A 15008-nucleotide genomic window follows, 5' to 3' on the forward strand; every position below is an offset into this window, starting at 1 on the left:
GGATAGAGCTCTGATACTAGGTTTATTTTATCAGCACCACGCGCTAACCGATTGAGGGATAGAGCTCTGATACTAGGTTTATTTTATCAGCACCATGAGCTAACCAATTGCTCAATAGAGCTCTGATACTAGGTTTATTTTATCTGCACGCGCTAACCGATTGTGCTGTGCGACTGGAGCTCTGATACTAGGTTTATTTTAATCGCGGCACAACCTGCCATTTTCTTCTGCAGACAGATTCAAGACTCCCGACAATGCAGACCAGTCTTGATGTCAGTTCACCCGTGTTATTATTCAGAAGCCAAAGCCAAGGCCCTTTAGTTACCTGCAATCCTCTGCCAAAGAAAATTTTTCAATGTAACTTTTTGTGTTTCTCATTTACATTACCAATAATTTTATTGTTGCTACATGGTTCTTAAAAATACTGTACTGTCTTTTTCATATCATGGACTAAGAGAAATTCTTTCAAACTTTATTTTTTTTTTTTACATTTTATTACTGTCCATTTACATCATCTCTTTTAGCTTGGTCCACTTAGTACAGAGCTAGTGGTTTAGAAAAGATCTTGCAATGCAAAAAACCTGCAGTAACAGTAAAGCTGATCCTGCATTGAAGGTAACATATAACCTTTTCCCGGTTTACCATGAAGGATGACACTTCTTAAACTCACATAACCTTTATGTCAGAGAATGTTTATTCAATAATGACAGTAACTGTATTTCTCCAATATGGGGCTTGACTTCATTACAACACTATACACAACCAAACTCTCTTTGTGTGTCTGTGTGTCTGTGGCATGTTGATATGTGTGTGTATGTGGGGGCTTGTGTGTTTCCGTCTGGCTTTGCTTGAAAGCTTTTATATTAACTCAGTTAGTGGGAAGTTGATATGAATAGAATATTGAGAATCCAGTGATGTCACCAAGTCATACTTGTGATTTGTTTCAGGTTCTTTCTTACTATTATGTGTCCTACATATAAATATAAATATTGATAATGATAGTGATAGTGACAGACATGGAGCGATATATAAGTCCTATACACAGACTGGCCAAAAAAGGTACATAAACCAGAGACAGTCATTGTCCAAAGCAACAAGGTCTGGAAGAGCATCTGTCAAGCATTGATAAGCTGATAGCATTTTTTTAAATTATCAGAGCAACATAACAAGTTATTTTTATTAGCAAAATTATTAATGGAGTGAATTTGAAGAATATTTTAATTGCATCTCACCCACCTACATTTCGTGCTGACAGCCCACAGACACTGTGGTCTATCAGATATTCTCCGGGAAAGCTTTGTGCCGATAGTGGTGTCCAAAAAGAATGTGAAGGAACAGCATAAATTAACTCATTTTCATGTCCTTGATCACTTGCTTGATTCCCATTTCAAATTATTTTTGGAATCAGGGCACTATATTAGGCCATTTTACAAAGTAATCCAAAATATGTTTGAAGAAACATTTTTTTCCAGGTGTCAAATCTGTTTTTACTTTAATATTTCAACAGTTCTTTCTGAGTTTTTTTGTTTTTGTTATTATGCTAAGGTCTTTTAAAATTTCTTTTTAACTTCCACATTAGTCATAATATATTAAGAGGCAGATCATTAAATTTAACTGACAAAAAAACTGATAACCCACTGTTATACATGGGGCAGTGTCATTCCTAAGTAAATACACATGGTTGCATCAACTCTGCTCTCCAAGCTCTCACTGTCTACCTGGATGTCAAAATGTGATCAACTAAAAAGTTAGAAATAAAAAAGATAGTGAGAGTCTACCTTAGTTAATGGTGAAAGGTGTGGGTCCAGTTTCAGTGTTCTGCAGGTCACCAGCCAGTTCGCCCAGCACCATTTGTTAAATAGGGAATCTTTTCCCCACTCAATGTTTTTAATTGGCTTGTAAAAGATCATATAACAGTAAGTAGCTGGGTTCATCTCTTCTCTATTCTGTTCCATACATCTACCTCTCTGTTTTTGACCCATGAATGGATCAATAAATTGTGGTATATGTACACCATGGAATACTATGCAGCCCTAAAAAAGATGGAGACTTTACCTCCTTTATGTTTACATGGATGGAGCTGGAAAATATTCTTCTTAGCAAAGTATCTCAAGAATGGAAGAAAAAGTATCCAATGTACTCAGACCTACTATGAAACTAATTTATAGCTTTCATAGGAAAGCTATAACCCAATTATAGCCCAAGAATATGGGGCAAGGGGAGAGGGAGGGGAGGGGAAGGGGAAAGATGGATGGAGGGAGGGTGATTGGTGGGATCACATCTATGATTCATCTTATAAAGGTACATGTGAATTTTTCTAAATGTAGAATATAAATGTCTTAACACAATAACTAAAGAAAATGACATGAAGGCTATGTTAACCAGTTTGATAAAAATATTTCAAATTGTGCATAAAAACAGCACACTGTATCCCATGACAGTATTAATGTACGCCACTATGGTTTAATAAAATAAAAGAAAAGAAAAAGAAATAAAAAAGATATACTTCATTTGGTTTGTAAAAGTATTTTAATTATTCAAAATCTCTTCACTGCTATTTTGTTTTTTGGATAGGTATTGGAAAGCTGCATGTAATGCATTGCCAAACTTCTAAATATCTATGGTTACATGAATTTATTAAACAAAATATGATAGATTTTTCCATGTGAATTTTGAATTTGGTAAAGTGTTTGAGAAATTAAATCACCATTATTTAATGATTAATATTCACAGCTTATCCACACTGGCTAGAAAAACTGAATGATACTCAGTTAGACAGCGGGAGCCCTCTCCGGTGGGAGTGTAAAGCTACGGGAAAACCCAGACCCACTTACCGTTGGCTAAAGAACGGAGCACCCTACTCGCCTCAGGTACTGTCGGGAGCTATTTACCTGTTCCAGTGCAACAAGAATTCACACAAGACTAGGCTGTTGGTGAAAGTCATTTCCTACTTCTGCGTTTTAAGATATTTTGAGTGATAAATATAGTAAGTACATAATCAACATTTTATTTTCATTTTTATAACCCCATTTTTGGAGTAATATATTGTTTCTTTAAGATTTTTCTCAATTCTATAAATTCTTAGGAAACTAATGGTGACCATCATGGACTCCTGCCATTTCTAGCCAACTTTTAGGTATCGTCTATAATGATTTGGTATTTCTTTTGATACATAAACCACTGCTCACTAAGATGAAAAAATGACTTGCTTGCATTGAGCAGATAAAACAGTTGGTTGTTTAATAACATTTTAAATTTAAAATGTGTCTTTGAAATGCACTCTTGGCTTTAGTTTACCTTAATTTGCACATGTTCAATTTTCTATCCTCTATGTTAAGTTTCTTCTGATAATGAAGTATATTTTCTAGCCAATAATTTTGTCTAGAATCCAATTGAAATCAGTTTTCTATTTGTATTAGTTCATTGGGGTGTGAGAGAAAAGGCAAACTCTTATTTGCTCAACACAGTAAAGGAATTGTTTTTATAACCCGGGGGCTATTTTTAACTCTGACCCCACATGTCTATAACCTCAGTCCTCTCTACCTTGTGGAATCTCTGCTTCTCTTTTGTAAAAGGAATTCAAGTAAAACCATCATCTGCTGATTGTTTTACCAAACAAAGGTGAAATTTTTGGTAATTACACACCATAAAAACGGCAGCTTATTTTAAAAACAAAGCTGAAAGCAAAACTTCTAAGAATGACTATAGGAAATACGGATATAATTCCTTTGACAATGAAATAATTTAATTTACAAGGGACATTTTATAATAAAATAATCATACAGTAAATTTACATTGCTAAATTACCAAATAATGTTTCATTGGGTTAATTGCAGACATTTCGTGCGTGGGTCTAGGAGACAGTACCCATAAAATCCAAATGATTTGTTTACATTCTAGATATAATTTTTTTTATTCCATTACAGAGCAGGGTTGAGATGGTTAATGGAGTATTGATGATCCACAGTGTAAATCAATCAGATGCTGGAATGTATCAGTGTTTGGCTGAAAATAAATACGGCGCCATTTACGCTAGTGCTGAGCTGAAGATTCTAGGTATGCGATTTCTAAATAAATACATAGAAAGCCTTGCTTCTTTCCATGCTCTAATTCTTACTATACTGAAGTTTTATGATGCAGTTGTAAAAATCTATTTTATGGCTTGAAAAGAAATACTGTGTCCTGCTGATATATTTTCTTAAAACTTTAGCAGACAGGTTTACATTGTGTAGTTTGTCCTATAACTTTTTGTTTGTATCGTTTCCTAACTTTAGTTTTAATCATAAAAAAGGCTTACACAATATGTCTTTGTTGTGGCATTAAAAAATTTCATAAAGAAATATATGTTAATTTTCAAAGAAGAATGCTTTGAGGGCAGGAGATCAGAATGTAGAATCCCAGCAGTGCATCCCTGCTGCATAGCCACGCTTACCGTTTTCCCAAGTGTTCCTACCTACCAGTAGATGTGCGGCTCCTGTACAGCGTAAATTACCCTCCTCTCATGGGACCCCAAATATTATCATCCTTACAAAAAAGGGAAGGCCAGCTCCTAGAGTTACACCCCTGATACAAATGTAATAGGCACGCATTTAAAAATGACTCTAGGGCAGTGCCTGTGGCTCAAAGGAGTGGGGCACTGGCCCCATATGCCAGAGGTGGTGGGTTCAAACCAACCCTGGCCAAAAACTGCAAAAAAAAAAAGAAAAAATGACTCTAGCACTATTAAAGTGATCCACATAGGCACATAGGCAAACATATTTGTACTTCTCATAATACTTTGACTTAAAAAAGAAACACTAAATAGACCAAAGTTGAATAAAAAATAAAATAATTTAACCTACGTATTAGGACTTCAACAAAAGACGAATGCAAGTCACATGTTGCACCTCTTGTAACTGCAGAAGCCAAAGTTGATTTGAGTATTACAAATTTAGTACATTTTTTTTCCTTTCTTTAAATGTATATCCATTTTTTGGCACCCTTTGCATGTATTAAATTATAATTCCTGGATAGGAAATGAAAGACACAGGATCACTTCTTCACAGGTAACATCCATGTTTCCAGAGGAAACCCAAACAGACTTCCTTGGTGGTCCTCTTGACCTTTCACCCAGGTTGCTCATTAGTCTTTCACAGTTGAAGTTGTTAATCAGAATTAAGCCTGCAATTTTCAAAATAGTCTTTATCTGTGGATCTTACATTGTATAAAACCATCCCCTGCTAATGGAAAGAACCAAAGTGATACCTATTAATTAATAATAAATTAAATGTTGAGTTATTGTCTCTTTTAGAGATATGTATCTTATGATTTTATAAAATATGCATCCCAGAAGAAAAAGTTGAAAAATCTTCATGAATCATTCATTAGTGATTGTTGTCATTAATTTGGGTAGAACTAATGTTTTCTTTTTCATAGCTTCAGCTCCTACTTTTCCACTGAATCACCTGAAGAAAACAATAATTGTTACCAAAGGCCGAGAAGTTGTTATAGAGTGCAAACCCCAAGGCTCTCCAAAACCAATCATCTCTTGGAAGAAAGGAGACAAAGCAGTGAGAGAGAACAAAAGGTCAGATGTCTGTTTAATAATGTAAACTCGGACGGCCTTTTTAGATGGTACTAATGCCACGCACGATGTCTGAAGCCGTCTGTGGTGACTGTGAGACGTGTCTCAGAACCTGATTACAATGTGGCTTTGTCTATAAAATGATTTTGAAAAAACCCAAAGCTCTACTTCAGTATGGCCAGACCTCTTTGCCTCCATGGGGTTTGAGCACCAGCTGGAAATTTCATTTGGTTATGAAAAAAGGCACACTTTCATTATGCTAGTTATTCTTGTTCTAAGTTTGTTATTTTTGTTTTTCATTTTGGTTCAGTGTCTTGGGAGTCCACCTGCTATCTATGATAATTTGTAAGGGTTTTGTTTTCATTCTGTGTCAATACTTAATAATAGAAACCTATTCTGAATCCTTTGTATAATCAATCACCTTACAACAAAACCCTTCCATGTGGTATTTGTACTATTTGCCCTTTTTCCCCCTCAACTACATTAATGTGAAATAGCAAAGGGTTACTTCAGTTGCCCTAAGCAAATGAGAAATGTGCAGAGAAAAATTTAACACATGAACATCTTGTCAAAGAAAAGCCAAAGGATATCACAGGAGTGCAAATGATGAGAGTCAGATCATCACATAGCAATCTATGTAGGCCAAGTTCAAGTGTCCCATGCCCTATCATTATTACCATGACAAGTGTTGATTCAGATTGGACAACATAATATCTTCCATTATTATTGTTTTGTAATATCTTCCACAATATTGTTTTGAATTTTGTTTCTAATTGATTTGGGGGGATTAACATATAACTTGTTTTATGCTTATCCAGAAGTAACTAATTATGTAGTTTAATTTAAATTAGCATTAGAGATCCATTTGAATAATTCCTTAAGTAATTTTTAAATATTTAGAAAAAATGCTCAAATTTGTTTTAGAATATTTTGTTTCCCATCAAATCTGAGAGTCACTGATTTAAATTGTCTGTGTGGGTCTAACAGTGTGAAATGATTGTCTTCAGTTCAGGCCTGGGGTTGGCCAGCTCCTGGGGTTGTGTTCCAGAGGTGGAAAGGGGATCTACATTTCCTCACCCATCGTAAGGGCCACAGCTGACTGTCTTATAACAAAACATGGGTTGCCGTAACAAGAGAAAAGCAGAGCAAATTTATTCAATGTCTCGTGTGACACAGGAGGCTTCAGAAATGATGCCTAGAACCAAAGACCTAGGGGGAAATTGTTCATTTTTATGCTTAGGTTAAATGAAGAACAGACAATTGGGTAGAAATGTATTGTACAAGAAGGGTATGATTTTGGTAATAGACTGAGGGGAGAAAACCCAGCAGGATTCCCGGTTCAGATCCTTCTTGGCTTTTCTATTCCTTTTCTCCAGGTGTGAGAGAGGACACCTGTCCACTGAGAGATTTCAAGGGTGAGGGGAGAAAGTCTACCCATCTAGGTTTTGTGACTTGCTTTGGGAAAAAAGAGTTCTAGTTTCTATAACCCACCCTGGAGAGGAGGAATTCCCAGTTTCTATGACTTGTTTTAGGGAGAAAGTGGACTGGGAGATAGGAGAATGAGAGAACATCAAAATGACCTTTCTTGCTGCTTCAGTTCAGGGTACTAAGTGTGCCAAAGCACCGTCTTTGGGCTAAATCACAAATTGCGAGACCAGTCTTGGTTCTATCAACCAAATAATGATTAAATATTTTTGGATATTTCCTCATAAAAATATAAACAAAACTTACTAAAGCAGAAGATCATTCCTTTTGTTATGTAATAGGTATAAATAACTTACACTGTTAGATTATAATTTTCTCTAAATGTATTGAAAAATATCATACTGACAATATACTCATATTTTCCTTATTATTGCAAGCTTTCTATCTGGAGTGCCTTACTTTATTTTGTGTTTTGGAGCTGGGTATGAGCCTCATGCTATTTATTCATAATCATATTCTTTATCAACTCTTCACAAATATCACTTGTGAGTTTGAAAACTTAGGTGCCGTCTCTTACACCAAGGCAAAAGTATAGAGAGGTAAGAAGTATAAATTTTCTATTATGAATTAATTTCTGGAAATTTAAAAGCACAGTTCATTAATTTTCTAACTTTTTTGCTTTCTTTCCTTTGCTAACCCCCTGGGTTAGTGAGAAAAATATAAGTGACCTCAAACACTGATCGATTTTTTCCAGTTATTGATGTTTCTGGTCAAAGTGTTGTTCAAGAAGGAGGTTAAAATGTGAAATAACTGTCTTTTTATTTACTCAGATAAAAGCAAAACTTGGGCACATTTACTTAACATTCTGCCCACCCTGATCTATATATTTGGGTACAGGTAGTTACTGTGTTATGAAGGAGATGGGTTCTGTATGTTTGTCCTTAAGTTGAATTTGTATATAAGATGGAACAGGTAATAGCCTGTCTTAACCTGTAATAACCTCCATTCACAGGTATGAGTCTACGTTGATTGGATGTTTGTAACTTGGGCACTACCTATGTATAACCTGGCTTCATTTCAGAACAGAACTCAAACCATTCTGAGCATTTTTACTCTTAAAATTAACAAGTGCACTTACAAAAAACAATTTTTACTGATGAACAATTTGTAACCACTCAGGCAATCCCAGATTTTATGAAGAATACAATCTAGCTGGCCATGCACAGCCCACAACAATGCATCCAATTATTAAAATAAGAGGCTAGGATTTAAATCACACAAAATAATATAAGAAGACCACATAGATAGTTGGAAAACTACACATTCTAAAAACATGGGAAGCTTGAAACTTACAATTTCAAATGTATTTATCATACATCCTTTAAAACAAGATCTCAGGTACAACAGCAACTTATTTTCTTATGGAAATCTTATGTTAGTTCTCTGATATAAAGCACATCAATCATTTGATAGGAATTGTAAATATTTAAATGGAAAGAGAGGTGTTAGAAAGCACTTAATACTTTAAAAAGTTTTACTCTATATATTTTTCAGTAGCAGTGCATATTCAAATCATGGTTTATTTTTGTTGGAATAGAAGTATTCACACCACCCATATGACAAACGTCAAATATGTTCCCTATTCATCCAACCTACAATACCTGGGGCTAAATGTTGAATAAATTCACCTATTCTTCATTAACAGCTTCCCCTTGTATTTTGGATTTATTCCAGAAAAAGACTGAATAGGACATGGCAATTTCCTATAAAGGGAAATAAATAAAAATATACTAGAGAAAAGGAGTCAAAATAATATAGTATAGTATGGCAGAAATATTTAAATGTGAGAAATACATCCATCACTTCTGTAGCATAAAGTTATGTCCAGAGCAATGACATAAAAATAAAATGAAGAACCTTAATTGTAGGAAAAATGTCATCAAATTATTTGAAAACATACAAAAGTGGATGTTGGTCCAGAACTAACTGAACTTGAGTCTAAACTGTAGGCACAATGATATGACAGCTGAAGTTTAGTGTCAATGATCTACTAAGAGAGGGCCAGTGAACTATTTGGATTACCCTTCTCTCCCATCTTTTGACTGAATTTTTCAAGTTTTGTTTTGGTGGCAATGTGGTCTTCAAAACACAGTGTTCTCTCACAATCCCTCCTCCCTCCCTCCCTCCCTCCCTATATCTATATGTTGTTAAGGAAATATAGAAATCATTATCCAAAAGTTTAAAATTTGAGAGTTAATATCTAGAACATGATATCAATTTTACAAGAAATTTAATTAACAAATCAGTTCTGCTTATATAACAGGACTTCAAAAAAATTCATGAAAAATGAAATTAAAGGATAAAAATTGAAAACTATAAACTTTATTTCCCAATATAAACTCAATCAAGTTCAAGGTATTGAGTAAGAATACCAGTCATTCAGTCTGTCCCTAAAGACCTGAGGGTCTGTGAAATTTAACCATGTGACTGCAGTCAGTCTTTTTAACATTCTTAACTGAAAAAACATAGGTGACCTTTAAAGACTTTTAAAAGAGGAGGAAATAAAGTCAAAAGGAGCCAAATCAGGACTATAAGGTGAATCCTTAATGATTTCTTATCAAAACTCTCACAAGATTGCCCTTGTTTGATGACAGGAGCATTTTTATGGTGGAGAAAGACTCTCTTAGAAAGTTTTCCCAAGTATTTTTAATGGTGAAGCTTTGATAACTTCCTCAAAACACTCTCATAATAAGAGATGTTATTGTTCTTTGGCTATTCAGAAAGTCAGCAACCAAAATTCCATGACCTCTGCTCTTGGTGGGTCCCCTTTGCTTTGCCGGGACCACTCCCACCTCTTAGCTGGGACTGCTTTGTCTGCATGACTGAACCAGTAAAGCCACGATTCATCTCTTCTCACAGCTCTTCAAAGTGCTTCGAGACCTTGATACCACCAAGCTTTGTCTTCAACACCATCTCATCCCTTCTTAAAATGAGTTCTCCATTTGCAAACTGTTGATTTCTTTAAGATGTTATCCCATAAATTTTTTGTAAAGCATCAGTGATTTACTCTTTTTCAGCCAAGCTTCACCATAAACAGGATGTTTGTTTTTGCTTCAATTTTAGCAGAATTTATGTTGGTCTGATAGGGGCTCTTTTCAAAGAGTTATTGTATTCTTCCCAGTTCTTCCACCTAGATCCTGTTCAGACATGTTATAATGATTGCTGTGAGTTTATTTTAGTGGAAAATAATGTTAAAATTCATGTATAATTTGTTCATAATATCCACTTTACTTGAACTTTATGAAGACACTTTTTATATTTAATACCAAAAATTTCATCCCTAACTGCTACACCTAAAATATATAAGAAAATTAATTCTAGGGCGGTGCCTGTGGCTCAAAGGAGTAGGGCGCAGGCCCCATATTCCAGAGGTGGCAGGTTCAAACCCAGCCCCAGCCGAAAAAACTGCAAAAAAAAAAAAAAAAAAAAGAAAAAGAAAATGGATTCTATCAGAGCTATGAGTTGTCTATAGTTGTTTGTTTTTTATATCACAGAATAATGAGTATAAACTATTCCTCAAATAATGACTCACATTATTACCAATGATGATGATAACTGCTTATCATTGTGGGTAACGTTATAACTCAGTGAATAGAGAGTTTTTCCTGTAGATTATGAAGTTTTTAAAAAACTACCTAATTTATTACCTCACTTATAAAACTAGAATTTAAATTGAAACAGTAAGCTCATTGTGTTGTGAGAGTAGAATGAAATCATGTATATAAAATCAATCTACTGGCTATTCAGTGTTAGTAATGATACTCGTGATAATGATGGTGGTGGTGGCCGTACCTGTGGAGAACCATCTGAACTTTGGAATCTTTGAATGCTGGCAACTTTCTGTTATCAGTGGTCAAGAGTCTTACCATTTCCATTTCTTTCTCAGTTATATAAGGTCAGGGATATTTTAGTTATTTTCTGGAACTAAAGGAGTCTTTTAAGTCTTCATATCATTAAACTTCTATGTCTTCAAATCATCACGCTGCCCCAGACCTGCACTTCCCATCATCTTCTTATTGTTCCTGGCCTTGCTACACTCTCTCCCTCATCTACTCCTGGCTGAGTATTTTTAGGGTGGGTTTCTGTCTTAGCAGACCAAATAGTTATTTATTCACATGATAAGCTTTATAGGGCATGAGAAAATAGATGAATGTATATATGGAATTAATGGAAATAGAGAGGAAGTCTTTTAAAGACTTTTTTTTTTTTAACTATTTTTCTTTCTCTTTATGGGATCTCCAGATTTTGCCCAATCTCTTTTGAAGATTACCAACACACATTCATGTAGGTTCTTTAATCCATCATGTCCATTTTCATAGTAAAACTAATAAACTCCAGGAGTACCACAATGTAAAATGCTCCGTGGGGATTTTCTCCTCTAGTACGCTCTCATTCAGAATGTTCTGCTCATCAAATTCATATTGGATTTTCACTTTAGCTCATTATTTCCATTACTTGGCCATTAACTTTTGTTAAAATATAATCATCCGGAAGCACTCCAGCAGTGCACAAATATTAAGTCTTCATTATTGTGTGTTCAATTTCCTATGCTTTTTGTGAACAGAGACAATATTGGCTAAAATGAAAATGCATAGTTTGGGGTCAAGGTACATTTTATTTCCTTTCTATCAGCACATGTGGACACTGTTACTGACCCCAAAGAAGATGTGTGTATAAACTATGCCATATACGTTTGAAAATTATTCAGGTATTGAAATTTCAAAGTGGCCTAAGTACCAGTTTTCATTTCAAGGCAGAGGAAGGCACTAGTTACAGAGAGAATGGACCGTATTTCTAGTGGATGCTTAAGAACTCCCACATCCAAACAAGTCAAAATTATCCTACGGAGGGGCAGAGTTACAGAATAATTTCTCTTTTATGGGTCTATAATCTAAGCAAAGACTTGTCCAAAAACCCTTAGAATAGTCCCCTGCTCACCAAAGGAGCTTTAGAATGGCAAAGTTTTCAAGTTATTCATTTAACAGACATAGAAAATTGCACTTGAAGTACCCATTAGCTGGCTTCTAGTGGGAATTCATGTCGTGTTTATTAGACAACAATGATCAAGCTCACACTCTGACTCAGAGACATATGGAAAAATATATTCTCAGGAAATGCCCTAAGGACCCTGTGAGTGGGGGGAAAGCGGGAACTTCCCCTTCTAAGGAAGAGGAGCGATTTGAAGGTGTAACGAGGGTCTTGTTTCTTTCCTTTGTTTCACCGACATGCTGAGTTTGCTAATGAACACGCTGCTTTGTTGTTTCCTCTGTGTCATTGTACTTTACATATTAAGAACATAAAGCAATACAGACCCTGGGTAGAATCTTAGTTATCTTCAGTGTGTGAGAAATTGCATGATGAGGGGAAATGAGCATTCATATGTCATGGATATATCATTTGATTTCCTTGGTAAATTAAAAATCTATGTGTTCAAAGGATCAAAATGACATTATTTGTCAAAAAAAAGAAAAGGTTGATAACTGACTTCACAAGAATTAATGCCTGTGAACTACTAGAATATAAGATGTAGTACCGCTCAGGGATGTCAGGTTGCCATTCTGCAGGGACACTGAGCTCACGGAGAGGAGGAGGGAATGGGCGCCCCTTCATCAAGATGGGATGCTGATTTCTTGATTTCAGTGAAAACTACACAAGGCTCTGCTTAGTTCAACATCCCCGCTTTTCTATTAGAATGCTAGGGTGAAAAAAAGAAAGAAGGAAAAAATGCAGGGTCGTAGCTGCAGTGGAAATTAAGGATATAAAGGAACAAGTTCTTGACTTCCAGGAGGAATAACCTTTCTACAAAAATGAGCTGAGTTAACAAATGACCAACAGCTCACTGAAGCCAAAACCTCTGAAACCACAGCAAAGTCAAGATAAGAAGCGGCAGAGAGGATCTTCTACTAACCTGTTTTATTACCATACTACTAAATTCAGAAATTGGGTTGGCTTGCGCTCCTCAACCACAGACACCATCACTCTTCAAGGCGTCAAAATGCTACTGTCTCTACTACACTCCATCCACACAATCTCTTTTGGAGATTGTGGGTTCAGCAATGGAATCTTAGGATTAGAAGTGGTTAATAAATAATGTCAATAAATAGTGTTATAGATGAACAATACTGGACTCTATGGTTTTTGGAAATTATATAATTCCATTTACTGCTTCTGGCAAAAGAACTACTGTTTCAAATTTTCCAGGAGTGAATTTACCCCTACATACTCATAAGGATAAGAAGAATCAACAAATATCTCATCTCACTCTAGTTGAGCTGCACTTGGGCCTTAGTTGACTCTGAACATTAAACTAGGAGCTGGGTGCATGACTGTCCTCAAGGTCAATATCTGAACAGCAGAGCCGGGGGGGGGGGGGGGGGGCTGAGAGAAATAGGGAAGGAAATAAGTGAAACTAAGAGCATTACCAACTGGCAAACCAGGCTTGTGAATATACAAGCACAATATACAAGAAAGTTTAAAGCACAAACACACATCATTATGCAAAACAGTTAAAACATAGTCACAAATATGGTAACAAGATGTCAAAGAAATGTAAAACAATAGTTGTCAACCATAGATAAAATACAAGAATGCAATAACTATATATATATATATGCAGATATATGCACGTGTGTGTATAAAAATTAATAACTGTTAGGGCTCCCAAAACAAAACCCTTCAAATCATGGTGACAATATAAATAAGCACAGTTATAATTTAAATAGAAAAAGTTAAAAAATGTGGTAACATAAACTAGAAAAAAGGCTTGGAGCCCATGGCTCAAGCAGGTAAGGCACCAACCACATATACCTGAGCTAGCGGGTTCAAATCCAGCCCTGGCCGCCAAACAACAATGATGGCTACAAGCAAAAAATAGCTGGGCGTTGTGATGGGCACCTGTTGTACCAGCTAGTTGGGAGGCAGAGGCAAGAGAATAGTTTGAGCCCAAGGAGCTGAGGTTGCTGTGAGCTGTGATGCCCCAGCACTCTACTACCCAGGGCAACAGCTTGAGGCTCTGTCTCAAAAAAAAGAAAGAAAGAAAGAAAGAAACTTGGAAAAATATACCTATGGAACCATGTGGTTTTTTAAAACTTATTTTTGATAAGTATTTAGGAATAACAAAAAAATGATAAAGATATAATTGAATATGGGACAAATTTCATGCATGCACACAAATACGTACATCAAAAATACTAGAAGTATGGGGATGGGACACAATTATAGGAGGAATTTACCTAACAAATGGAATCAGGGTAACCTGGTTCTTTGTACCCTCAATGAATCCACAGCAACTAAAAAAAAAGTGAAAAGTACAAGAAGTAACTGCAGCTCCTTCTTCACATGTTATCTCTAAGAGGTGGATTATGGATGATTTTAATCCCATTTTATGTTCCTCTATTTTACATACTGGATATAATTATTATATGCTATGTTTATAATCACTGAAGAATGATAAGGTAAACACTGAGTGTTTATAGGGGAAACTTCCTTCAGAAAGTTAAAGTATCATAAATTTCTATAATACAATTCATATATTTCAAATAGCTTCCATATTATCTGAACCTATAAAAAAGGAAAGAGAGCACACATTCATTCATTTTCTTGCTATATTTTTTACACTTAAAGAGAGAAACTTTTTGGCTTTGAAAACAATTTAAAACACACCCTTCTCTTAATCTACCATCCCTTTAACCAGCAAACTCATTGAACAGGCCTTAATGAACAGAAAATGAGATTTTCCAATGGTTAGGCATATGGTTAAGCATTCTAACCCTTCTCACTCTGGTTCTGCCCTCCCCCCTTCCCTGTTCCCCTTCTCCTCTCCCCCTTCCTGGTTCTCCCTCCTCCCCCTTCCTAGCTATCCCTCTTCCCCCTTCCTGGTTCTCTCTCCTCCCCTTCCTGGTTCTCCCTCCTCCCCTTCCTGGTTCTCCCTCCTCCCCCTTCCTGGTTCTCCCTCCTCCCC

At 35.8% G+C, this 15008-nt stretch overlaps 1 protein-coding gene across 1 annotated transcript in view; it reads left to right on the forward strand.

Annotated features, from left to right (window-relative positions):
- CNTN5 (contactin 5) overlaps positions 1–15008 on the forward strand; it is a 516137-nt gene that overhangs the window by 237190 nt on the left and 263939 nt on the right. The window contains exons 8-10 of the mRNA XM_012801575.1: positions 2734–2870; positions 3927–4056; positions 5416–5566. Of these exons, the coding sequence (XP_012657029.1) occupies positions 2734–2870; positions 3927–4056; positions 5416–5566 (418 nt within the window). The remainder of the gene's footprint in view (positions 1–2733; positions 2871–3926; positions 4057–5415; positions 5567–15008) is intronic.

This window comes from Otolemur garnettii, unplaced genomic scaffold (assembly GCF_000181295.1).
Source record: "Otolemur garnettii isolate 467f Iridium unplaced genomic scaffold, OtoGar3 scaffold00001, whole genome shotgun sequence".
Lineage (NCBI taxonomy): Eukaryota > Metazoa > Chordata > Mammalia > Primates > Galagidae > Otolemur > Otolemur garnettii.